The sequence below is a fragment of the Phaseolus vulgaris genome, chromosome 5 (assembly GCF_051622355.1).
Source record: "Phaseolus vulgaris cultivar YP4 chromosome 5, ASM5162235v1, whole genome shotgun sequence".
Lineage (NCBI taxonomy): Eukaryota > Viridiplantae > Streptophyta > Magnoliopsida > Fabales > Fabaceae > Phaseolus > Phaseolus vulgaris.
In genome coordinates, this window is record NC_143502.1 from 3481592 (window position 1) to 3508545 (window position 26954).

At 34.1% G+C, this 26954-nt stretch overlaps 2 protein-coding genes across 2 annotated transcripts; one reads left to right on the top strand and one right to left on the bottom strand.

Moving 5' to 3' along the window:
* Positions 1-7544: 7544 nt before the first annotated feature.
* On the top strand, positions 7545-11739 carry LOC137834870 (uncharacterized). The gene is made up of 4 exons (XM_068643094.2): positions 7545-8894; positions 9597-9671; positions 9749-9837; positions 11359-11739. The coding sequence occupies exon 1, from the start codon at positions 7622-7624 to the stop codon at positions 8855-8857; it is 1236 nt and encodes a 411-aa protein (XP_068499195.1). The 5' UTR covers positions 7545-7621; the 3' UTR covers positions 8858-8894; positions 9597-9671; positions 9749-9837; positions 11359-11739.
* A 5250-nt stretch (positions 11740-16989) lies between these two features.
* LOC137834871 (Plasma-membrane choline transporter family protein) lies at positions 16990-20123 on the bottom strand. The gene is made up of 5 exons (XM_068643095.1): positions 19793-20123; positions 19432-19704; positions 18323-19240; positions 17571-17804; positions 16990-17433 (listed from the first exon to the last, which is right to left on the bottom strand). The coding sequence occupies exons 1-5, from the start codon at positions 19808-19810 to the stop codon at positions 17257-17259; spliced, it is 1620 nt and encodes a 539-aa protein (XP_068499196.1). The 5' UTR covers positions 19811-20123; the 3' UTR covers positions 16990-17256.
* Between the last annotated feature and the right edge of the window lie 6831 nt (positions 20124-26954).

Below are 26954 nucleotides of genomic sequence, written 5' to 3' on the forward strand. Positions count from 1 at the left end.
AATTGAATTGTATAAGAATTAAACTGAAGTACTTTAAATTGTTTGAGTTATTACTCAGATATTTTATTTTAAAATGTAGTTTACAATCTCATATATTGTTACTCCTCTCACAAATTTATAATCAACCGTGGTAGACATATTAGGTTTTCCTCTCGCATATAACTCATAAGCAATACAATAATATGGATCAATTTTGAAGTGTGAAACCGCAATCAAAAGAATCCAACAGTCTTTAATTTTAATTGATTATCAATTTTTTAGATCGATTTTTTTTTATTTTTCTTTGTATCGATTTAATTCTTAACACCCCTAGATTAAACCTTTAAATTATAATTTCAATTCAGCATTATTATACATATTAAATTTTATCAAATGTAACATTGTGGAACTCATAATTATTATTCATATAATATTTAAATATAAGTTATATTAATCATCATTTTTTCCACATAAAACTCATTTGTTTTAATGTCCACTCTATATTTCAACCATTATCCCTATAATCAAGTTCATTAATAATACTAAACTTAAGCAAGAAAATAACATGTTGATTAACATGAAAGCTTTTTTAATAAAAAAATGAAAATAAATGAAAGCTTTTATAAAAAAAATAAAAAAAATAAAATTTCATGTGAATAGGATGTCTCAAATATATATATATATATATATATATATATATATATATATATATATATATATATATATATATATATATATATATATATATACTCATTTGTGTTCCAATACCCGATTTGAAAAATTGGATACTACCTATATTTATACGTGTCAAAAGTTAATGTTGAGAGTTTATGTTAAAATCGAAATGAGTTAGAACAATACCTACAAGTACATATTTATTTTTCATTTTTAATAAAAAATTTAAAAGTAATAAAATGAATTGAAAAAACATTATAAAATGCAACAAAGTAAAAATTAAAATTTAATTAAATAATCTTGAAGAAATATCTAAATATTTTACGATATTAATCACCCAAAATAATTAAGAAGTAAAACCCTTGCATTTTTTCTTTTCTCCCTTTATTGTAATATCCGAATTAACTAATATTTTTATTCTCTTTTCTTCATCCTTTTTTTTCTAACAAAAGAAACCATATTTAGATTTTTCAAAAAAAAAAAATCTCCTTTAATGTAACACTTAATTTAGAGTGTTTTTCTCTCTCTCTTTTCCCCAAACAATTGTATTTTCAATGCTATTAAAGTATATATATATATATATATATATATATATATGATTACATATTTTGATGGACATTTATACTTACAATTTTTTAAGTCTTTCCTAGAAGAAGAAAAAATATATTATTAAGGTGTTTTGTTATCCGGCTTCGAGACGACTGAAAATGAAGGAGAGAAGATATTGAGAAAAGATAGTTGTTTGAGTTGAATACACTAACAAGAGAGAGTCAAAAGTTTGAACAAAAATTATTCAAAATAATCAATTTTATTCAAAATAATACATTAGAAGGAGAATATAAATATGAGATTACTAAATAGGGTGTTATTGAGTATTGAAATTTTTTTTGAAAAAAAGGATAATTAGTTTAGACAATTAAAATTAAGATTTTATACTCAAATAATTAAGCATAAGTTAATTTATATGTGAGCAAGGTTACAATTTTCGATAAGATACCCGAGATTTTACTTAATTATAAAGTTAGAAGAATTAAATATTTAACCAAAAAGTTGCAGCTTGTGTGGAAAGCGCTTGGATCATGGAAAATTATACCTCTTTGGCAAGGGCTTTTATGAGTTTGAGTTTTCTTCTTTAGAAGACATGAGGTGGGTTTTTGGGGTTGACTCCTAAGAGTTATCTTCTGGTTTCTTGAGATTGTTTGCATGGAAAAAGAATTTTGTTCCATCTACTATGAAAAACACTAAAATCCTGACCTAGGTTAGAATTTACCATTTGCCTTTAGAATATTGGAGATCACAGGCTATATTTTCTATTACTAGAGGTATGGGTACTCGTTTTTCTTTGGATGATCATACTATGAAGAAACTTAGGGTTTTTTGTTGGGTGCTTGTGGATATTGATCTTTTGTTCCCTCTTCCTAATCAACTATTGGTTGAACATTCATGTGGAATATGAGTGGCTCCCTCCATTTATAGTGGAGGTTTGCATATATGTTTTATGTGTACGTTCTGTGAAAAGTAGGAGGAATCTATTCACCATTTATTTTTTAAATGTCCTAATGCTATGCATATTTGGAGTTAGTTCGAAAATTTTTCCTTACTTCTCATTTCTCTAATGTGGATGATCTCCTTTATTTTATTAAGAGTGATGGTAGTCCTTTGGTTAATTTGATTAAACTTTTTATGATAACTTTTTCTATTTGAATGATATGACGTTTGGGAATTATGCTAGATTTCAGGTTAAAATTGATGTTTTTAGGGTCATTTCGATCATTAAAGATCTCACTTGTCTAGTGGGTAATTCATCTGAAAACTTTATGCGAAATAATATGTTTGATTTCAACGTGCTTAAGTTTTTTGGTATTAATACTTGTCGTGGTAAAGTTCTATCTCCTTTTCGTGTTCAATTGGAGTTTTCTTCTCCAAGTTGGGTTAAAATAAACACTGATGGTGCTGTTATGGGTTCTCCTGTCTTGCTACCTGTGGTAGTATTTGCTGTGGGAGTATGGAAGAATTTATTGGGGGTTTCTTTACTTTCCTTGATGTTCAGACTGCTTTGGTTGTTGAGTTATGGAGTTATACGTGCTATTGAACAAACTCAAAAGATGGATCTTACTAGTTTATGGCTTGAATGTGATTATGTCTTGGTTTGTGTTGCATTTACTGTTGGGAAAAACGGGTAATTTTCCCACTAAAACAAAACCCTAACAGAGCTACCCGACAAATAATATTGAATAAATAAAGCGGAAAAATAAAAGAGATAAAGAGGAAAAACACACCCGAAAATTGTTAACGGAGTTCGGCCTGTTTAGCCTAATCTCCGAGCACAACAAAAACAACTCCCTTTTATTATTATGAGAGAAGATATTACAAATTGGGATATATAACAGTGAAGGAGGAGAGTTTAATTTATAATCCTCAAACCCCATTCCCAAACAATGAACCCATCGATGTGGGACTTGGGATTAAGCCAAAATCAACAAATCTCCACCTTGGCTTAATTTCAAGTCCCACCTAAAACAAATCTTCTCAAAACATAACAAAAACAAATTTTATAGTGCTTCAAATTTGCGCCTCCGGGCGCCAACTTCAAATGTGCAAAATATTAACCAAGTCTAAACAATGTTCAAACTTGGCCCTTGTAACCACCTTGCCTTGTAGCGAACATCTTCTTTATTAGAAAATTCTTCTTTCTTTGCAAATACCCATTTGCACCCAATTGCCTTCTTACCTTTTGGTAATTGTGCCAACTTCCACGTCTTGTTCTTCTTCAAAGACTGCATCTCCTCTCCCATCGCACCCGCCCAATTACCACTCTCTGAACTCATAATGGCTTATGGGTAAGTGGATGGAATGTCATCAACAACTGGAAGTGCATAGGCAACCATATCCATGAAACGAGCAGGCTTCTGAATATCTCGTCTCTGTCTTCTAACTGCAATTGGCGCTGATTGTTGTTGAGATTCTTGGGTAGGAACCTCTTCCTCATCTGACTCTTCTTCTGCCATAGGAGAGTCACTTGTGGTATTTCGTGTTGGGATCACCACTGTCGGCTCAAACTCCACCTGCTTCCGGGCACACTCCACCTGTTGCGGAGTACTATCAGCTCCTTCTGGATTTACCTTCTTTAACATGGTAGATTCATCAAAGGTAACATCCCTGCTGATAATCGTCTTCTTTGCCTCTAGACACCACAAACGGTATCCCTTCACTCCAAGACTAAAGCCCATGAAAAGAGCCTTCTTTGCCCGTGGATCCAACTTTGATTCAATCACATGATAATATGCAATAGAACCAAAAACATGCAAAGAATCATAATCAGTTGCAGGTTTTCCAGACCATACCTCTAACGGGGTTTTGCCATCTATAGCAGATGATGGCAAACGATTAATGAGATGTTGAGCGTATGTCACAGCCTCAGCCCAAAACTCTCTGCGTAACTCAGCATTAGACAACATACAACGAACTTTCTCCACAAGTGTCTTGTTCATACGCTCCAAAACCCCATTCTGCTGTGGTGTTTTTCTAACAGTGAAGTGCCGAACTATGCCACAATCTTGGCATACCTTCAGGAACGGATCACTCTTGTATTCTCCTCCATTGTCTGTTCGGAGAACCTTAATCTTCCTTCCTGTCTAGTTTTCAACTTCAGCTTTCCACTTAAGGAAAATTTCAAGCACATCATTTTTGTTCTTCATAGTAAACACCCAAACTCTCCTGGAAAAATCATCAACAAAAGTGACAAAATAATGCCTACCTCCGATTGACGGAGTCTTGGCAGGTCCCCACACATCTGAATGCACATAATCCAGAATACCCTTGGTATTGTGAATTGCAGTGCCAAACTTCACTCTTCGTTGTTTTCCCATAACACAATGCTCACAAAATTCAAGTTTGCAAGCCTTCGTACCTTTCAACAATCCCTGCTTGGTAAGAATTTGCAAGGATTTCTCTCCAGCATGTCCCAACCTCATATGCCACAACTTCGTTGCCTCAGCATCCTTCTTAGAGCTAGAAGTTGCTGCCGCTACTGCCCCCACCACTGTACTACCTTGGTAGTAATACAAATTGTTCTTCCTCACGCCTTTCAACATCACCAGTGCTCCTGAAGTTGCTTTAAGAATTCCATCTCGCATCGTCACAACTAGGCCTTTAGATTCTAAACCCCCCAATGAGATGAGATTCTTCTTCAACTTTGGCACGTACTGTACATCCCGCAAAATTCTGGTGGATCCATCATGATTCCGCAACTTGATTGAACCTATCCCAGTTGTCTTACATGGATTATCATTACCCATGTAAACAACCCCGCCATCGAGTTCTTGAAATTCAAAGAACCATTCCCGAATGGGACACATATGATAGGTACAACTTGAATCCAATATCCACTCATCTGGATACGATGATGCTGAAAGCGAGACAATTAAAGAGATATCTGATTCCACATCACTTTTGCATTCTGCAACATTTGCATCTTGCGGAACCTTCCCTTTCTTCTGCAGTTTTGGACAGTCTTTCTTCCAGTGTCCTTTCTCATGACAGAAAGCACACTCATCTTTGGCAACGGCTCGACCTTTAGACTTAGACATCCCTCTTCTCTCCTTTGTTTGGCTTTGTTGACGACCTCTTGCCACCAATGCTTATTCTGATGTCGTTGATTTGGTTTTCATCTTATCCTGCTTTCTCAATTCATGACTATATAAAGCAGAACAAACAACATCTAACGACACATTCTCCTTCCCGTGAAGGAGCGTAGTCTCCAAATGTTCAAATTCATCAGGAAGAGATGATAACAACATCAAAGCCAAATCCTCATCCTCAAACTTCACATCTAAATTCAACAGGTCTGCTACTAATTGATTAAACATAGTGATGTGTGCATTCATAGTAGTACCTTGTTGGTAGTCAAATCGGAACAACCTTTTCTTCATTAGGAGCTTGTTCTGACCACTCTTCTTCAGAAACTTGTCCTCCAATGCCTTCCACAGTTTGTGTGCAGAAGTCTCGTTTTTTACAGCGTACTTCTGCTCTCTGGACAGGCAGGATCGAATAGTTCCGCATGCCAACCGGTTGATGATGCTCCAATCTTTCTCCTCTACCTCTTTTGGTTTCTCTCCTTCAATAGCAATATCAAGACCTTGCTAAAAAAGAGAGTCCAAGACCTCTCCTTGCCACATGCCAAAATGTCCAGTGCCATCAAATATTTCCACCGCCAATTTCAAGGTGGACACCGGGAACCTCGACCATGATGAAGAGGAGCCCGACACTCTGGATACATCCTTGGCTTCTTCTTCTTGATTTGCCATTACAAACTCAAAATATAATATTCAATATTACAAATAATTTCAAACAACCCAAGGCGAACCTTCGGCTCTTGATACCACTTGTTGGAAAAAACGGGCAATTTTCCCACTAAAACAAAACCCTAACAGAGCTACCCGACAAATAATATTGAATAAATAAAGCGGAATAATAAAAGAGATAAAGAGGAAAAACACACCCGAAAATTGTTAACGGAGTTCGGCCTGTTTAGCCTAATCTCCGAGCACAGCAAAAACAACTCCCTTTTATTATTATGAGAGAAGATATTACAAATTGGGATATATAACAGTGAAGGAGGAGAGTTTAATTTATAACCCTCAAACCCCATTCCCAAACAATAAACCCATCGATGTGGGACTTGGGATTAAGCCAAAATCAACATTTACTACTAGGACTATTGTTCCTTGGACGCTTTGTAATAGGTGAGATACTTGTTTTAACTATTGTGGAAAAATCAGATTTAGGATTTCTCTCATTTTTTCGTGAGAGAATACATATGTATAAACTTGCTAACTTAGACTTTATTCATAGAGAATATTTTCATTGATATCATAGGTTTTAATCTAATTTTTTCTTAAAATTTTTATAAATAGATATAAATTACCTATGTATAATTTCCGTTAATATATGAGTTTTGATATAATCTTTCATATTTTCCTTATTTTTTTTAATAATATTTTTTATGTTGTAGTAGATGAATGTTGTTCCTTAAAATATAAGTCTATTTGAGATATAAAGTATCATAATAATGCTAATACGAGTGTTTCATAAAAAAAAACCTATAAAATAAAAATAAGTAAAACTAATTTTATTTAATTATAGAATTTTGACGGTGAAAAATATTAGATTATGATGTGACAGTGATGATGATAAAAATAGTATAATAATGGTAGTTTAATAATGAGATGACAAAATGATAACAATTAAGATATATAATATAATATACAAATAATTATGATAATAACTATACATAATAATAACTGTTAAAACAACAACAATAGTGCATATTTGCTATAATAAAAAGAAAGAGACAATATACACGATAATATTATTAAAAAAGACAACAATAAAATTTTAAAGATACATGTATATTTTCCTTCGTCTACATAAACTTGTAATAATATATCTTTTTTAAGACTCATTTTTCAATTTAAATTGATGTAAAGTAAAAAATGTGAACTTTATTTTCTTTCATTACCCAATAACATTAAAATGAGAATGGTTGGTTACACTACATTTTTATTTATTTTATTTTAGTTTTTCAATAAAAATATGAATAGTTTGGTTTGGATTCTTTTTACAAAATTAGTTCTGCAAGAAAACATAAAAAGAGTAATGGAATTGGATTTTTAAAGAAAAAAACATTTTTTTTCAGCCATGCCAAATTATAATTAATCAATTCACAAACCATTTTTATCTATTTAAACCAAAATTAGTGTCAGAACATTCTAGATTGAAGTTGCACACGCGAAACAGCTTGACCCGGAAATTAGTAACCGGGCGTAAGTAAATGGTTCGGGTCAGATTGACCCGGAAATCCATTGAAACAGGTTTTGATATTTTTTAACGGCCGAAAAAAATTAAAATCACACTCTCCACCACCGCGTGATCTGAAACCCTACCACCGCATCATCAGAAACCCTAGATGGATCTTCTGAAGCAAGAGCTTCTCAAGAAGCGTCAATCTCTGGTGCAAGCCACCGGCGGCAAGAAATTCTTCAAGCGCTCCGAGATCCAACAAAAGGAAATCCAGAAACTCCGCGAGCAAGAGAAGCGCGAATTGGAAGCCAAGTCGCAAAAGCGCCAGGCAACGTCCTCCGACGCTGCCACCGCCGCCCCCACCTCCTCGACTACCGCCTCCGCCTCATCCTCCTCCGCCGTCGCCGCCGCCTCCACCTCCCTCACCAACGAACAAAACATCGACAATCTCGTCCTCCCGAAACCCGAGGTCATCCGTCGCCTCCGCTTCCTCAAGCAGCCGGTCACGCTCTTCGGGGAGGACGACGATGCCAGGCTGGACCGCCTGAAGCACGTTCTGAAAGCTGGCGCGTTTGAGGTGGACAGCGACATGACCGAGGGGCAGACCAACGACTTCCTGCGCGACATCGCTGAGCTCCGGAAGCGCCAGAAGACCGGGATCATTGGCGAGAGGAAGCGCCAGAAGCCCGACGACGGCGCCGCCGAGGACCGCGAGGGTGGAGGTGGCGACGACGACTTGAGCGAGGGAGGCTCCAGTGGCGCCGATGCCGATAAAGATTTGAAGCGTATGAAGGCGAATTTTGAAGATCTGTGCGACGAGGATAAGATTCTGGTGTTTTTTAAGAAACTCTTGAACGAGTGGAAGCAGGAGTTGCACGAGAAGGCTGAGTCGGAGAAGCGCACGGCTAAGGGGAAGTCCATGGTTGCTACCTTTAAGCAGTGCGCGCGGTACTTGAATCCGCTGTTCAAGTTTTGTAGGAAGAAGGTTCTTCCTGATGACATTCGACAGGCGCTGTTGGTGGTGGTTGAATGCTGTATGAAGCGAGATTATCTGGCTGCAATGGACCAGTATATCAAGATGGCCATCGGGAATGCACCCTGGCCTATTGGAGTCACTATGGTTGGTATTCATGAAAGATCTGCCCGTGAAAAGATCTACACTAACAGTGTTGCTCACATCATGAATGACGAAACCACTCGCAAGTACTTGCAATCCATTAAGAGGTTAATGACATTTTGCCAACGGCGTTATCCGACATTGCCGTCTAAAGCAGTCGAGTTTAACAGTTTGGCAAATGGCAGTGATTTACAGTCACTTCTTGCAGAAGAGAGATTTAGTGGGGTCAACCAGACAACATCTGAGGAGAGGTTTAGGATAATGCCTGCTCCAAGAGACAGCTAGTTCGTCCATCTTTGCTGAAACGATGTCATCATATGATGTATACTATCTATGTCAAATTGCTACTATCCTTCCTAAGATCGGTTTGTTATGGCGAAAACATGTAAAATATTCTGATGTTGTTTTAATGTTTTCTTAATTCAGCGTCCATGGTTTTTTTACTGTAGAAGTGTTTACAAATCTAGACTATGCAAAGTCATTTGTTGATAGAAGGTCCACCCAGGGTATTGCATGGTTTTGTGAGTAAATTGAGTGATACAGAGAAGTCAAAAAGTTGAAAAGGAACTGATTTTACTAAATGAGTCCGAAGAATTGTATTTTCTAACAATCCTCTTCTATTACAGGGGAACAACTATCCTTAAACAAGGAAACTGTGCGCAGTACAGATAAAAGAAAAAAATTATGAAAGAAAAGATCCATTAAGATTATCTTTATAACCCATCAACTTAAAATATTTCTGTTATTTACAATACTCCTGCTCAAGTTGGTAATGAGTATCAATCATTCCATACTTGCCTATAAATTCTTGGAATCTATTAGTAAGAAGCTCAATAGTGAAGACATTAGCCACTTGGAATCTTGTAGGAACTTGAGCAGCAACTATAAGGTCACTGTCCTGCTTTTCTTTGATGAGATGCTTCTCATTCTAAAAATGATATTTGACTTCTTTTTAGTGCATATAGAAGCTAAGGATTCTTTGGATTTATCATTTTATTCTATTGTAATGATTGTTTTGGTGTAGATGGCTTAGAAACCAAAATCAATGACGAAGGGATAACATTTTACAACAACATTATAAATGCTCTTCTTGAAAGAGGTATAATCTGCGTGCAGCTACTTTACCTTATTTTTTATCTTTTAAGAAAATTATATTAAGTTACTATTTTCCAACAGGTAATACAACCTTATGCAACATTGTACCATTGGGATCTTCCTCTGCATCTTCATGAGTCAATGGGAGGATGGTTAAATAAACAAATCATGTAGGTTTCATCTAACTGATTTTTTATTTTACAGTTTGTTTCTTTTCAAATAGTCATAAAATTGATTTGTATTGTGCTTGAAATTAGTGAATTTTATGAGATAGTAACCTATTTACGTAGATCTGGAATGATTATGGTGATTGTATATATTTTATGACTATAAAGTGAGAAGAATGAAAATGGATGCACTGGCGAGCGTGCCAGATGAAACTTTTGTGATTTGTTCTCACTTAAGATAAAAATGCAAAATCAAGTAGTCTCTATCTAGAACTTTTTTGTTGACTCCTTTGGGCAATAAATCTAAGAGGATGCAAACTCAATTGATTGTCAATAGGCTTAGCTGAAGAGGTGATGGAGAAGTATGTCGAGGCATGACAGTCATCTAGTGGTGATGAAGGAAGATTGATAGAGATAAGAAAATGACTGCATATGTCTTGATTAGGAGGAACATATGCAAAATATGAAACAAACTAAAAAAAGTGACATTAGCAAAAACAAAATATCAGTTAAGATTATGAGAGAAGCCATGATATCTAATTTGCAAAATATGAAACAAACTAAAAAAAGTGACATTAGCAAAAAAAAAATATCAGTTAAGATTAGGAGAGAAGCCATGATATCTAATTTGAGAGCAATGATATCCCATGAAAACATTTGGAAAACCAAGGAGAAAGATTCTCTCAACAAGGTGTGAAGTTATGTACAAAACATGTAGAACTAAATACATGTGGGTGGGGGAAGACTGTATAGAGGGGTATGAGGGAAAAACACAATGTGAGGTACCTAATCATTAGGGAAGGATGATGACATTTGATTAATGAAATAACATGTCAGACCAACATCCTAAAAGGTGATAGGAACATGACCATGAAGAAGAAACCAGTAGGAGTAATAGTACAAGAAAGTCCCCAAATATTGTTGTGAACTTAGGAGAAAGGATACGAAACTTGTTTATTAATTTTATTAGAAAAAGACTAAAAAAATGTTTTTACCTAATTGACACAAACTACTCACAATTCAAATTAGATAGTTGTTTAAAACTTGCCATTGTCTTCTGCAATTTGGTCAACAAAGATGTTCTAATTGTGCATGAATCACCATTAAATAAATAGCAGACGCACAAACATGTTTTGATAGGGAGAGATAGTAGAGGTCATACAACTTACATCTGATGCCAATTGTCCGCTATGATATCTGATCCTGCAAGGTAATAGTATTTTTAGTGAAAGTGAAGATAATGTCCTGGGATTTGGTCAGACAAGGTGATAGATAGTAATTTAAATGGGAAGTTAGGTACATAAAGAACACAATCGACAGTAAGATATGAAAGGGAATGGGTAGTTCCAATGTCCATATATCTTTGAGAAGTTAATGATTGATAGAAAGGTTAGCACACAAAAGTACATAATATCTAGAAGTAGTTTTCTTGTATATTACCATACTTATATCCTAAAGTTGAGGTTGTAGAGAGAAAGAGATATTGAGTTGAGTGTAAGTTTTGTGTATGATTTGAATGGACAGGGATGGAGTAGATGTGATGTGAGGGGCTACTTTGCATGGTCTTTATTGGACAACTTTGAATGGGCTCAAGGTTATACAAAACGGTTTGGATTGGTGTATGTTGACTATAAAAATGGTCTCAGCAGACACCCCAAGTCATCTGCCTATTGGTTTTCACGCTTTCTCAGAGCTGCCGAAAACAAGAATGGTAAGGAAGACTAGTTCATCACTTTCTTCACTGCCTCTTTCTGTGCTCTGTAATGTCATTTCTCTGCATTTTCATTTTCATATTTATTTCTCTTGCTTTATGCCAAAAAATTCCATTATTGTATGACCAACTTTAGTTAAACCCATTGTGCGACTCCCAAAAATAAAATAAATATTTATTATTAAATTGAGCTAGACACGTAAGAAAAAACCTCACTCCTATCTTAGACATATTATAATATATTATGCTACTCCTCTAACAAATTTATAATCATCAACCGTGGTTAACATATTAGGTTTCCTCTAGTTTGAAGTGTGAAACCGCAATCAAAAGGATCCAAAAGTCTTTAATTTTAATTGATTATCAATTTTTTAGATTGATTTTTTATTTTTCTTTGGATCGATTTAATTCTTAACACCCCTAGATTAAACCTTCAAATTATAATTTCAATTCATCATTATTATCCATATCAACTTTTATTAAAGGTAACATTGTGGAACGTTATGTTAATCATCATTTTTCCCCCATAAAGCTCATTTGTTTTTAATGTCCACTCTATATTTCAACCATTATTGCCTAGAATGAAGTGCATTAATCATACTAAACGTAAATAAGAAAATTACATGTGATTAAGGATGTGATACATATGTATATACTCATTTGTGTCCGAATACCCAATTTAGAAAATTGGATACTATCTACATATACATATTGACACTCATGTACATATTCATACTCACGCTCATGTCAAGTTAATATTGAGTTTATGTTAAAATCGAAATGAGTTAGAATAATGCCACAATATCTACATATACATATTTATTTGTCATTTTATTTGTCATTCTTAGTAAAAAAAATTGAGTAATAAAATTAATTAAAAAAACATTAGAAAATGCAACAAAGTAAACATTAAAATTTAATTAAATAATCTTGAAGAAACATCTAAATGTTTTACAATACTAATCACTCAAAAATAATTAAGAAGTAACACCCTTGCATTTTTTCTTTTCACCCTTTATTCTAATATCCGGATTAACTAATATTTTTATTCTCTTTTCTTCATCATTATTTAGATTTTTCAAAATAAAATCTCCTTTCCTGTAACACTTAATTTAGGGTATTTTCTCTCTCTTTTTTTTCCGAAACAATTGAATTAAAATACAATGCTATTAAAGTATATATATACATGATTACTTTGATGCACATTTATACTTAAATTTTTTAGAGTCTTTTTCTGGAAGATAAAAAAAAGATATTATTAAGGTGTTTTGTTATCCGGCATAATAGGAGTTTATTCGTTTTGGATTTTCCTATGTGGGTCTTTGGACCGTTTTCTCTCTTAACCCAATTATTGGGCTTGTATTCTTATTTAAGTGTTTTGTTTCATAACTGTAAAGACACTTTGAATAATACGTAAAATTCTGTTTTTCAGAATATCACCGCTTTCAGTTTTTCTCAGTACTTCAATCTCTTTGCTTTCATTCTTTTCTTCTTAGTCAATTCAATCCCCATGGTTTCATTATGGTATTAGAGCGGGACTTGCTCTGCTTCATCGCACTCTGATCTTCTTTCTTTTCCTTGTATTTTTTTTTTCTACATCTTGTTTTCGGTTTCTTTTTTATCAATGGATTTGTCTTCGAATCCATCAAGTGCATACTATCTGCATATGGGAGAAAACCCAGGAACGATGCTCATCAAAATGCAACTTGACGGAAACAATTATCACACTTGGACTAGGACCATGAAGAGAGCTCTCCTCTCCATGAAGAAATTAAAGTTTGTGAATGGAGATCTCTTTGAACCAACACAAGATGATGAGTTGCATGAAGCAAGGGAACGCTGTAATGTCATGGTCATATCGTGGATTATGCGAACCTTGAGTGCTCAAATCGCTCAAGCACCGTCTACATAGATAATGCCAAATGTCTACATAGATAATGCCAAAGATCTATGGGAAGAATTGATAGAAAGATTCTCCAAGAGTAACCATTTTTCATATCCCATCTTCTACCGGAAGTGAATTCAATCAAACAGGTCTTGTGGGAAGAACTAGATTCTTTGTGGCTCATACCTGTTTGCACATGCAATAACAAATATTTTTTCAAACTTTCCAGAGTCATTCTTGAATGGAGAGAATTAGAAAGAGTCATGTGTTTTCTGAAGGATCTTGGTGAAGTGTATAACAATGTAAAGACACATATTCTTCTTCTTGATAGATGGACAAGTTTGCAATGCCATACATCAACTTGAACAGGTTCTTGGTCTGCATGGATAGAACAAAATTTTCCTTTGTTGCACATTGAATCTCGTACAAACCATTATGAATCTTAGCTTGTCCAATCATCCTGAATGTACTCATTTCTTGTATATCACATGTATCACGAGAGAAAGTGAGCTTGTAGTTTAAAGAAGATGCAAGACTATGTACATAAAGAATGTTTAGAGTAAATTCTAGTATATACAAAACATTGTGTATCATGAATTCTCTTGACAAAAAGAAAATTCTTGCACATCTTCCTATAACATAAGTATTATTAGGTAATCGTATTCTTATTGACTTTATCTTATGTTGACTTGGGAAAAGAGTAAGATCACATGAAACATGGTTTGTGGCACTAGTGTCCAATCCAAAATTTTGTGCATACTTTACCTTTCTCATAAGTTTGAACAAATGATTCATTACCTTTCTCAAAAGTTTGAATAGAGGATTCACCATTTGATTTTTCTTTGTCGTTGAGAATTGAAAAATATCAACTATTTTCTGCAATTGTTTAGTGCTCAACAAATTCACAGTTTGATCATTAGTATACTTATCTTGAGGTGATTTCTTTTTAGCAACTTCTTCCACCCTTCCCACTACATTGGCGGCATAATTGTTCCTCTGTTGTTTCATCCACGGGAGATAATCCATGCTTGGAATATCATTCATCTGTTGTATGATTCATTTTATTGCATTATGAACATTGCTTACCATAGTTTTTACCTCTTTCTCTTCCATAATTCTTTCATCCAGTATTACCACCATTTCGATGTTTGGACTTTTGTGTTTGTTGGCTTGCGTTATTGATCAAAACCTTTGTTTCTAAAACCGATGCTTCATGGAACTGTTTCTCTTGTCTTTCTTGCTGTAAAATTAAAGAGAAAAGTCTATCATTGCTCTTTTTATTTATGTTGACAATATTGTTTTAGTTGGAACAACATTAATGACATTATCACTGTAAATGAATCTTTAAATGCAACTTTTTGTATTAAAGACCTAGGAAAGTTGAAGTATTTTCTAGGACTAGAGATTGCTCGTTCACAGAAAGGAATCCATATTTGTCAAAGGAAATATGCTTTCAACATTTTGAAAGATACTGACATGCTTGGAGCTAAACCAATCGTGACACCCATGCAAAAACAAAGTTATAGGTTGTTCAACCAAGAAGATGAAATACATGATATCACTACCTATAGAAAGACAATTGGACGCTTGTTATATCTAGTTAACACGCAAGCAGATATATATGCTTTACCGTGCAGTTCCTCAGTTAGTATGTTCAGAGGCCATCTACGTATCATCATCAAGCCATGCAACGAGTTCTTCGATACATCAAAACATCTCTTGCTCAGGGTATCTTTTATCCCAAGTCTTCTACTTTACATTTTGAAGGCTTTCAATGACTCAGACTGACCCTCATGCTCCATGACTAGATGATCCACGACTAGGTTCTGCATATTTTTGGGAGAATCGTTGATCTCTTGAAAAACCAAAAAATAAGACACTCTCTAAATCTTCTTCAAAGGCAGAGTATTGTGCTCTTGCTTCTACATTATGTGAAATACAATGGATTTCCTATTTGCTAGAAGATTTTGAAATCACCACCACAAGTGTTGCTAACCTATCCTGTGATAACCAGTCAACAACACATTGCACACAATATCAGTTTTTACGATCGAATGAAACACATTGATATTGAATGCCACATGGTTCGTGAAAGATTGCAACAAGGTCTCTTCCATCTTCTACCCATTAGATCTTTTGAGCATACTGCAAATCTGTTTACCAAGGCTCTCGACAAAGAAGTTTTTAACTTGAGGGAGGATTTTGGATTTTCTTTTGTGGACCTTTAGGTCGTTTTCTCTCTTGACTCAATTATTGGATATGTATTCTTATTTAAGTGTTATGTTTCATAACTGTAAAGGCACTTTAAATAATACATAAAATTCTGTTTTCCAGAATATCACACCGCTTCATATGTATTAATTATTTTTTTCTTAATCAATCCAATCCCATTGATTCATTAATTCAAGACGATCGAAAATAAAGAAGAAAAGATTTTGAGAAAAGCTAGTTGTTTGAGTTGAATGCACTCATAACAAGAGTGAGTCAAAAGTTTGAAAAAAACTATTAAAAAAAAATCAATTTTATTCAAAAGAATACATTAGAAGAATATAAATAATATGATATTACAAAATAGGGTGTTAGTGAATATTGAAAAACTTCTTTTTGAAAACGTTTTTCCGAAGATAATCAGTTTAGACAATTAAAATTAAGATTTTATACTCAAACAATTGAACATAAGTTAATTTATATATGAGCAACAAAGTTAAAATTTTCGATAAGGAAGAAATTTGTGAATCCATCCTTTCAAGATTTTACTCAATTAGAGATTAAAGTTATAAGAATTAAACAAATAAAATTAAAAAATATTAAAAATCTGATAGATAAGTGAAAAAATAACATTTAAATATCTGGATTAATAATAGTGAGACGGATATAAATATTGTAGAAATTAAAACATGATTTCTTGATATGTTCAAAATTGTTACATATAAAAATAACAATAAATATACATTAAACTTCATATATACTTTTACCGTCTGTTATCAGCTGGATGATTAAATCTTTCCCATCTGTTTTCCATCCTCTTTATGTACAAAATTCTTCAACTTTCAAGTGAATATTCAATATTTAATTGTGATTAATATAATAATAAAGATATACATTATTTTCATATAACATGTTTATTTATAAATTTTATAATAAATTTTATTATTAATACACCGTATTTAATATATATCATAATAAAAATATATTAACCGATTAGACGAAATCTATTACTTAATATTAGTTGAAAATAAAAAATGATTTAACTAAAAGAAAATATGAAATACAGGGATGAAGTAATTACTTCTAGGATTTATTGATGTCTTATTTTATTTATTAAAAATACACTTTACGGCCATTCAGTAAATTTAAAATTATGGGGGGATCTCTAAGATTACGAGTCGTGTCACTAAAAATATATAATAAAATCTTATATCATTGGTTTGAATATAAAAACAACTTTTTTATATGGGGGCATGAAACAGCATGCAATAACTTGGTTTTATTTTTTGTAGTGAAAAGCTTGCAAGAATAATTAAATAAATAAAAAAGTAAGTTGCTTCTACGCACATCATACACTAAAATAACTTCACCAAACGAATATCCTAAAAGTATATATACACATGAGTACAGAGATGGGGCCACAAATCACTTTCTGTAGTGCCAAGTTGATAACTTTTCAATAATGACTCAACCCCTTTAAGCCAACCAGATCATTCTCACCAAAAACCATCACCAAGGTTTGGTATTTCACTCCAATTTCAACCCTTTTGAACAACATGGTCTCATGAACCATGTCTGAAAAATGAATGAAAATAGAGAAGCAAATTTACCACTTTGATTAGGTCCTTGTATACCTCCTGAATCCCCTTGGTGTTGGAACCACATCACGCCCAGTTTTTAACAAGTCTTGGCGATCCTTAATTGTTTTATCAAACAATCTTTTGTCAGAAGCCTCAGCATAGCATACATAGTAACAGCTCACACAGGCATGAGGCACTGCCATGGCAATCCTTGTCTGCAGAGTCAAAAAGTTGAATATGTTAATTAATAACACCACTTTCTCACATGTTAATTATTCATTTGTGAACACTACTACCAATAATCATATAATAATAAGAGTAATAGGAAAGTGGTAAGATAAGGGGTACCAACCAAAAGGTATCCAATGAAGAATGTGAGGAGGGATAAGGTAGCTGTGAAAGTTTGGTGTACTTTATGGGTCCAAGCAGCTACAACAATGACACAAATAGAGCCGCTGCAAACTCCTGTGAGGAAGCAAATTGAGCTGGTTATATCAGAGTCTACAATTGCCACCATGTCTTCCTTCTCAAAGAGGGCCCAAGTGTCTCTGGATGCCCTCACAAACCCTTTTCCATATGCTGCTATCTGTTAAGATTAATTAAAATAAGTTAAACCACTTTGTTAAATATCTGGTCTTGAACTATGCATTAATCCTGCTGATTGTACAGTCAAATAAAGTTGGAGCAAGGACCACTCTGAGAAGCAGAAGCAGTCAGATGGTGATTGCTCAGTAATAACTTCAGAACAAGAGAAGTGGGCACTATACAAATTTTAAACTTGGTAGGGACCATATGATGATAAAAGAATCCAAAGGGTATCAGACAAACACATAAAAGTTATCAAGCTTACAGATAAATCTTACTTTGAAACAACTAACCAATAAAATATAATAAAGGCCTATTTGTTAGAGAGCCTGAAAGAGAGAAAAATAAGAAAAAGAAATGAAATGAGTTTTCTATTGTAGAAGTTCTTATTGAGAAGCATGTCCAAGCAAATCCTTGACTTTTAACCATAAAAACATGTTGATTGAAGGCTAAATAGGGAAAACTCAATTTTAACAAAACTAGAAGACTGAATTTCATAAGATGCAGTTGCAATGTTACCTGTACATATGCCCAGCTATTGCCATTTCTGAAAATGGAGTCCATGACTCTTAAACAACAACGAGCACAGCAGAACATGAATTCATCTTCTCCCTCGAGCAGATTCAGTCCCCGAGCAACAATTCGCAGGGCTTCAATTGCAGGCACAAAGAGAGACCCCAAACAAGCACTTCCAAGATTCCGTGTCAGAGCTCTCAGAAAACAAAATTGGGTGCTAGATTGCATTCCTCTGAGGTAATACAAGGCAATAACCCTACTAACAGTGATGTTAACCACATTCCTCATGACCTCAGTAGTCCAAGCCAAACTCAGCACCAATGCAATGATGGTTAAAGGAGGAAAATAGAAGTTCAATGCTCCAATCACTGCTAAAATCCAGAGAGAGATCCACAAGAATCCAACCCCAAGCACATGATACGTGGGTTTGTTCAGATCAGGGAATTTGGACACAGGTTGAAGAGACAGACTCAAGACCTTGCAACAAAACTTAATTCTGTGACTAACCCAACAAGCATATAAGCCATTGCCAATTGCAAAAGCAATGAAACACACTCCAACACCATCCGTGGCAGGCTTTTGGAAGCAAATGAGGAGAACCCCAGCAGCCAGAGAGATCACAAAAGTAAACCAAAGAATGAAATGAAGCATCAAAGTGGGCCATTTCCTGATCGACCCTTGCCAAATAAATGCAAGGATTATGCTCATAAAAGCTGAAGCCTCCACTTGGGGAAGAAAATACTTCAACACGTCTTTCTCTTTCCTCCTGGTAGATTCCGATTCTTGGATAAGCCCTTGAACTCCCCTGAACACAAGAAAACACACCAGCGCAACGGCTAAAAACATGTGGAGAACAAAGAGAAACAAGGATATTCTGTTGGTATATTTTCTCGAATTCAGACTCGCTGCTGGTTGGGGTTGCTGTTAAAAAAGGTAATAGAATAATACCCATTAAGATTGTAACATTCAAAACTTCACAGAAATAACAACAAACACAAGACATACAAAATACTGCAAATTCAAGGAACCCATCACAATCTTTAGCAAAAAAACTGCAAATTGACTTGAACAAGGCATTCCATTCCTCTACACAGAAAGAAAAAGAAAAGTACCTGTAGTGGGGTTGGAGTGGAGCGCGTGTGAGTGTGAGGATGTTGAGATTGAGCAGGAGAAGGAGTTGCAACTCTGGTGGCACTATTGATCACAATTCTCAAAGGGTTAGTGGGGTTCAACCTGTGGAAACCTGAGAGATGAGATTCCTCATGATCATCCACAACATCATTGCTCTGAACCTTTCTCTCTTCTTCAACACCCACTTCCCCTTTCTCCAAGTCTTCCTCCTTCTTTGCTCCACCTATAGTTTCATTCTCTTTCTCAACCACCACCTACCACGCCAAAAACAAAAGAAAGATCAAAACTTGACACAAAAATAGCAACCCCTTTGAACACATAGAGCTGAAACCATCAACTTACAGGGTCTCCGGCACCCATTGGTGGCGGCGGCGACGGCGGTGTTCCGGTGTCTCTGCTGAGTTCAGAAACGAATGTTGGTAGAGAGATGACGTTAGTGGCTTGAACTGTTATATTTTATTTTGATTTGGACTTTTTTTACCATGCCTTTGCCTTCCTTAGAAAGTATCTTTGATGTTGGAACCACGACTTGCCTTGCGAACTCACTCAAACATGCGACAACAGCGCGTGGCGCTCACGCCGCCGTCACGTGTCAGAAGAAAACACAGCACGTGGAAATGGGTTCCTGAAACTCGAATATTTTATCAGACATGAAAGGAAAATGTAAATCTTTGTGTATCATCATGCTTCTTCCTCAATAGTATATTGGTCCATCAACATTTTTTTTAAACCATAGTTTTCTTAATATTTTTTCTTTTGTCACTAAAAAATAATTTTAAATCTATTTTAATTTTATAAAATTAACTTATAAATTAAATTTTATATATTATAAAATATTTTTATCTATAATTAAATTATGTGAATCTTTAATACATATTTTCACATTAAATTATTTCAAAAAATAGATTTTAAAATTTTATAATGAATCAGAAAATTCTTAAATTTAAGTTGAATAATTCGTATTTGAAATTATATATTTATAAATATGATATAATAAAATATACTTCAAATTTAATTTAATTTATAAAATAAAATTTACATCAATAATATCCTATAATATCTTATAACACATCTGAAACATTTGTAACTCCGTTTTTCTCGTGCTTGACACATTTTTATATCAAAGCACGTGGGCCTTTCTCGTGCACAATAAAATTAAACTAAAAGTGAAAAAAAAAATGTTATTCTCCAATGATGGTATTATTGTTCTTGTTGGAAAATATCAGTAACCTTATATTTATTTTAGTCGTAAGAAAAATAAAATAAAAATAATAAAGAAAGAATCATTGGTAGAATGATATAGAAAAATGTTTCATATCTAATGAGAGAGAATTAGTAAGAAAAAAAATATTATTTATATTCTGTGGGTGTTGGGATGCATCGTTTTCTAAGTATCTATGTTACATATATTTACTTTTAACTTGTTCAGCATTAATGAACTTCGAAGGGTTAACTCTTTTAGAATATAACTTTAATTGTCTCATTATGTATAACATATAATAATAAATAATTTATAGTTATTAAAGAAAAATATATTTTTTTTAAAAATTTCTTACTTTTTTTCTCTTGGTATTTTGGGTTTGGGGTTTCAAAGGATAAGTAGACAATATATTCTCAAAGTTTTTAATCTTGTTTTGTATTTTACAATTCTTTAAAAATATAAATTCCTAGACCTTGGTATTTTAATCTTGTAGTGAAAAAAAATTCCTAGCATTTTAAAAATATTTCAAACCCTCATTTAATATGTCCTAATTGACCAACTCTATACCTTTGTCCATTGGGACTACCTAACAAAAGGCCTCCCCAAATTTCTTTTTCAACCGCACCTCAAAAACCAAGTCTTAGTTTACCATCCCCTCTTTTCCCCTTACATTTATCTAAACACAACCTATGATTGTTCCTCTTTTACTATCTCTAGACCTTAGTTTACTCTCCCCTCTCTTCTCATCATATTGATCCAAACACAACCTTTTAGTGTTATCTAAACATGATTGCTCCTCTTCGATTATCTCTAGACCTTAGTCTTGAAAAATTCATTCTCGAAGAACATCACATAATGTTAGTCCTAACCAGATAATTTATCACCAACCTGCCTATTGATTGACGTTATATCTTTGATGGACAACACTTCATGAGGACAATGACCAACATTGAAGAAACGATTTATTAGTAGCCAGGAGTATATTCCTTAACTCTAATGGAGTTTAATCATCTAACACAAAATATGTGGCATTTCTTGAAAATTGGAATTTATTTTTGAGTTGAGATTGGGCATATAATGGATGATAATTTCATTGTTTTAATGGAATCTAAAGTTTTGATAGTAAAATTTTCATTGTTTTGATAGAACCTAATATTTTGGTTGAGCTATTTAAAATTACAATGTGATCCAATCAAAACCCAACACAAATAATAAGACAAAATCAAGTAAACTATGCAATACAATATATTGATTTTACCAATTTATTAGTTAAAATGTGTAATAAAAGAAAAATGAAATTTGAATTAAGTTATATTTCATAAATAAATATTCAAAATTTTAAAAGTTTATTATAAATACAATATCATGTTATACAGAATGTTTTTAATTAGATTGTTAATGATACCATACATCCTTTATTACGTAACCATCTTCTCTTTTGTATAAATATCTTTTTTGTATGATATAATATTCACATAATAAAGATATATCTCTTTCTTTAGTTTCTCTCTTGCCCTTTCTCTCTCTATCCACTCATATCTCTCACATAGTATCACGAGTTTGTGAAAATTTTCTTTCACAATGTCTTTTTCTTCCTCCTTTGCCTCTGCCCAAACCACCTCTTCTTCATCCACTTTCAACTCTTCCACACAACCCCACACTTTCTCTACTCCTTTGACTTTCAAACTTAATTGTGAGAACTTTCTTCTGTGGCACCAACAAATTCTTGTCCAAGTTAAAGGCCTTGATCTTCTTCGGTTCTTGGAATCCTCTTCTACGCCTCCACAATATCTCTCCACTAACTCTGCCACTATCAATCCTGCATATTTTATGCACAAGCAACAAATAATCCTTTTGTTGCTTGGCTTCTTGTGTCAATGTATAACTCTATGCTCACCTAGATGGTCGACCTGCACACTACACATCTCATATGGGATAAGTTGAACTTTTACTATGCCTCACACACTTGTGCCAAAGTTCGTCAATTCAAGCTTCATCTTAAATCCCATAAATGTGATCGTTCAATCTTAACATACATTCTAGACATCAAAAGAGTGGTAGATTCTCTTGCTGCAACTAGTTCTCCAATCTCCTCTGAAGATCATATTGACGCCATCCTCGATGGTTTTTCGGAGGAATACGACAACTTCATCACCTCTATCACTTTGCAGCTCGATCCATATACCGTTGAAGATATTGAGTCTCTTCTTTTGGTTCAAGAAGATCGTTCAAAAAACATGTTTCTTGATCCTTCTCCTGCACAAACCAATCTTGCCTCTACCAATTGGTTTCATTCATCGTCATAAAAAATGTATTACATGCAAAAGACAAAATTTCTCTCGCCCTTCCAATAACAATTCTTGGAGTGCTTTTGTCTCTTCTTCATCTCAACAATCATGTGTTTAGTGTCAATTGTGCTTCAAGTTTGGACATACTGCGTTAACCTACTGGCCAAGGTCTGATCTTGGACTTTCTTCTACTAACACTTCATTTTTTTAGCCCACTCCTAATGACCCTGAACCATCCATTTTGGGCATTCCTTCCACGGTTAGCGATCCTCTTGGGTACCCGGATACTGGCGTTACTCATCACATAACACACAATTTTGTTGTTTTCTCTAAGAAACGAAATTACAGTGGTACTGATAATGTCCAACTTGGTAATGACTAAGGTATGTCTATTCACAATGTTGGTTATGGTTCTCTTTGCAATATTTCTTCCAATCATTTCTTCATTCTTAATAATCTTTTACATGTTTCATCAATTAACAAAAATCTTTTGAGTGTTTCTCAGTTTGCTCGCGACAATGAGGTTTTCTTTGAATTCTTCCCTAACCATGGCTATGTAAAAAATCAGGTTACAAAGGAGATCATACTCCAAGGATGAATACATGATGGTCTTTATGTGTTTTCCCACTTTAGAACGTACTTTATATCTGTATGTTTATACTATTGTAAATACTTATGAACTTTGAAATATACGCCTTGAACATGCGTTTAAATTGTGTCTTTTATAATTCAAATTATTCTTTTTGTGATTCTTGTGTTATAGTTAAGGTTCATTAACTTCCTTTTACACACTCACACACTGATTATTTTGCTCCGCTACAATTGGTATTTGTTGATATTTGTAGTATTTCCCATGTTGCATCCACACATCTTTGTAATATGTTGCCTTTGTTGACGCTTTTTCTAGGTATACGTGGTTATATGTCATCTCGCACAAATCGCAAGCTACCTCTATATTCTTACAATTCAAAACGCTTGCAGAAAACCAAACATGCCATTTGTTCAAAACTCTTCAAAGTAATAATGCAAAAGATTTTTTGTCTTTGTCCGAAGTTTTAAACACGTAAGATATTTCTCATAGACTCACTTGTCCACACACTCACAAGTAGAATGACTCCATTGAACACAAACATCACCACATTGTAGACACTAGTTTGGCCTTTCTCACTACCTTTTCTTTTCCTCTTAAGTTTAGGGGTGAACCTTTTTCTTGTGCAATTTATATTATCAACATCTTACCTACTCCATTTTTAAAAAATCTTAGTCCCTATGAAAAGCTATTCTCTCATAAACCTGATTGTAATTTTATAAAGATTTTCTATGTGGTTGTTATCCTTTTCTTCACCCATATAATCAACATAAGTTTGATTTTAGATCTTCAATATGCTTGTTTCTTGGTTATGATCCTCATCGCAAAGGTTATCTTTGTTTAACTGCTTCTGGTAAGAGTGTTTTCTCTCGTCATGTTATTTGTAATGAGTTTATTTTTCCTTACTCTATGCCTAACAATCCTTTCAAGTTTTCTGATAATACAGATATTGTGCCTAACCTTTCATCATCACCCCTTATTATTGTCTCCTTTTCTCTTGCATCATTTTCTTATGACAACTCTACTAAGTCATTGCTCTTATTTCCAACTGCATCACCACCCTCTACTTCAACAATAATAGAAACTCAAGATCTTAATATTGATCCTACGATAACCCTCACTAAGGACAAAAATTATAAACCCAAAGTTTTTCACTCTTTTTTTTACCAACAACACTTTTGAACCCTCCACTTACAGGCAAACTATGGCTCATCCTCATTGGCTTCATGCAATGCAAGTTGAGTATGACGCACTTATGCACAACAATACCTGAACTTTAAGTTCACTGCCTTTTGACGCTAATGTTGTAGGGTGTACATGGGTCTTCAAATAGAAGTATAATGCAAATGGCTTGCTTTAAAGATACAAGCCAAAATTTGTAGCTAAAGGGTTTCATCAATGTGAGGGACATGATTTTACATATACTTTCAGTCATGTTATCAAACCAACTACCATTCGCTTAGTGCTCACCATTGTTTTGTCTTCTCGCTGGCTTATCCATCAGATAGACATCAACAACACATTCCTTCATGGTGATCTGGATTCACCTATCTATATGCAACAACCTTCAGGGTTTACAAACTCTGATACCTCTCTTATTTGTCATCTAAACAAAGCAATACATGTCTTCAAGCAAGTTCCTCGCTCCTGGTTTCATAAATTCTTCAACACTCTTCTTCAAATGGGATTCTCCTATTCTAAAAGTGATATCTCTTTGTTTACTCGATTCACTGCTACTAACACTCTTTTTAACTTAAATTTATATTGATGATATTTTAGTCACTAGTAGCTCACAAAGTTTAGTGTAAGGTTTTCTCAAACATCTAAGAACTATTTTTTTTTCCTGAAGGATCTCAAACAATTACATTATTTTTTAGGAGTTAAAGTTATTTGGCTTAACAATAACTCTCTTCATCTTATGCAATTCAAATATATTCAAGATCTTTTCCAATGTACAAACATGTTTGATTCTAAGCCTCAGCCAACTCCCATGGTTTCCTCGCTACGTTTCACTATTGATGACTTTGTTTCGATTGATGATCTTACTCTTTATTGCTCCATCGTTGGAGCTTTATAATAAGTTACTCTCATTCGGCTTGAATTCTCCTTCTCCATCAATAAAGTATGCCAATACATGCATAAACCACATGTGACTCATTAGAAGACTGTTAAGAGAATTCTTCGCTATCTTGCAGGCATCTCGACACAAGGTTTACGTCTTTACTCTTCTCCAAGCTACTTGATTATTGGTTTCAGTGATTCAGACTAGGCCATCTGACTTGGACGATCGAAAATCAATCTCGGGTTACTGCATCTTTTAATGTAATTTGATTTTAGGATTTCACATTTTTATGGGTTACTGTTTTGTTTATGATTTTTGGATTAGCAATTATAGTGATAAGCTCAAAGAAAATTGTCATTGGACATGAACTTAACCAAGTTGTTAAGTAAGTGTGAATGTTCTCTTCTAGAGAGCAAAAAAGAAAATACAATATAAGGTGATAATGATATGAGGGTGGAATTAAAGAACATGGAAGATAGAATGAAGCAAGATGAAACTGAAATAAAGGAATAGATAAAGAACACCAATGAACATAGAATAATGGATAGGTGTAATTGAAGAAAAGGAAAAGATGAAGAGAAAGGAAAACTTATGGAAATGGAGCAAGGAATCACGCCACTTGGAATAGTGGGAGGTTCCAAGATGAGTGGTGAGGAGCCACCACTTGAGGTGCACTACTCTCAAGGTAAGACCCAAGAACAATTTAGGAGACAAAGCTTACTAATCACTCAAACGGGGTTTATCTTCTTAATTTAAATTCAAGTTTTAAATACATGAGGCAAAACACTTTATTTATAGGAAGAGCAAGATAGAGGGATAGAGATGTCATTTGTGAGAAACCTTCTAGAAGGTAAGTCAAAGTGGAGTACCTCCCAAGACAGCCTACATCTTCTAGAAACTTTTAAAGGGCGATTTTTTAAATGGTTTCTATAAACTAGGTTTTTTTTTGGTGGGTTTGGCACAAACCCAATATTATACTAAGTACACCCTAATTTAGTTTATTATTTTATTCGGCACCCCTAAGGTGAGCCCAATTTATTTTACATAAACTTGTCTTGTGAAAAGACTAGAAGGAAGAACAACTAATATTCTGGTCCATGTTTGGTTCTTCTTCTGCCGAGGCTTTTATGAGGTCTGGTGGGGTCTGGTCTTGTATGCTGAGATGACTAACCTAGTTGTGTCCTTAGTTATGTACTTGTTAAATTTGGTTGTATCGTCTTTGTTGGTCAAAATCTAGTTTAATGGTCCTCTGAGAACCAAAAGGTTGTCTCCCACAACAATACATAAATAAAAGGTTGTTGTTGCCCCTGCTGATATTATTTGGATCACTTCTCTGATGAATGAGCTTCCCATTCCCACTTCAA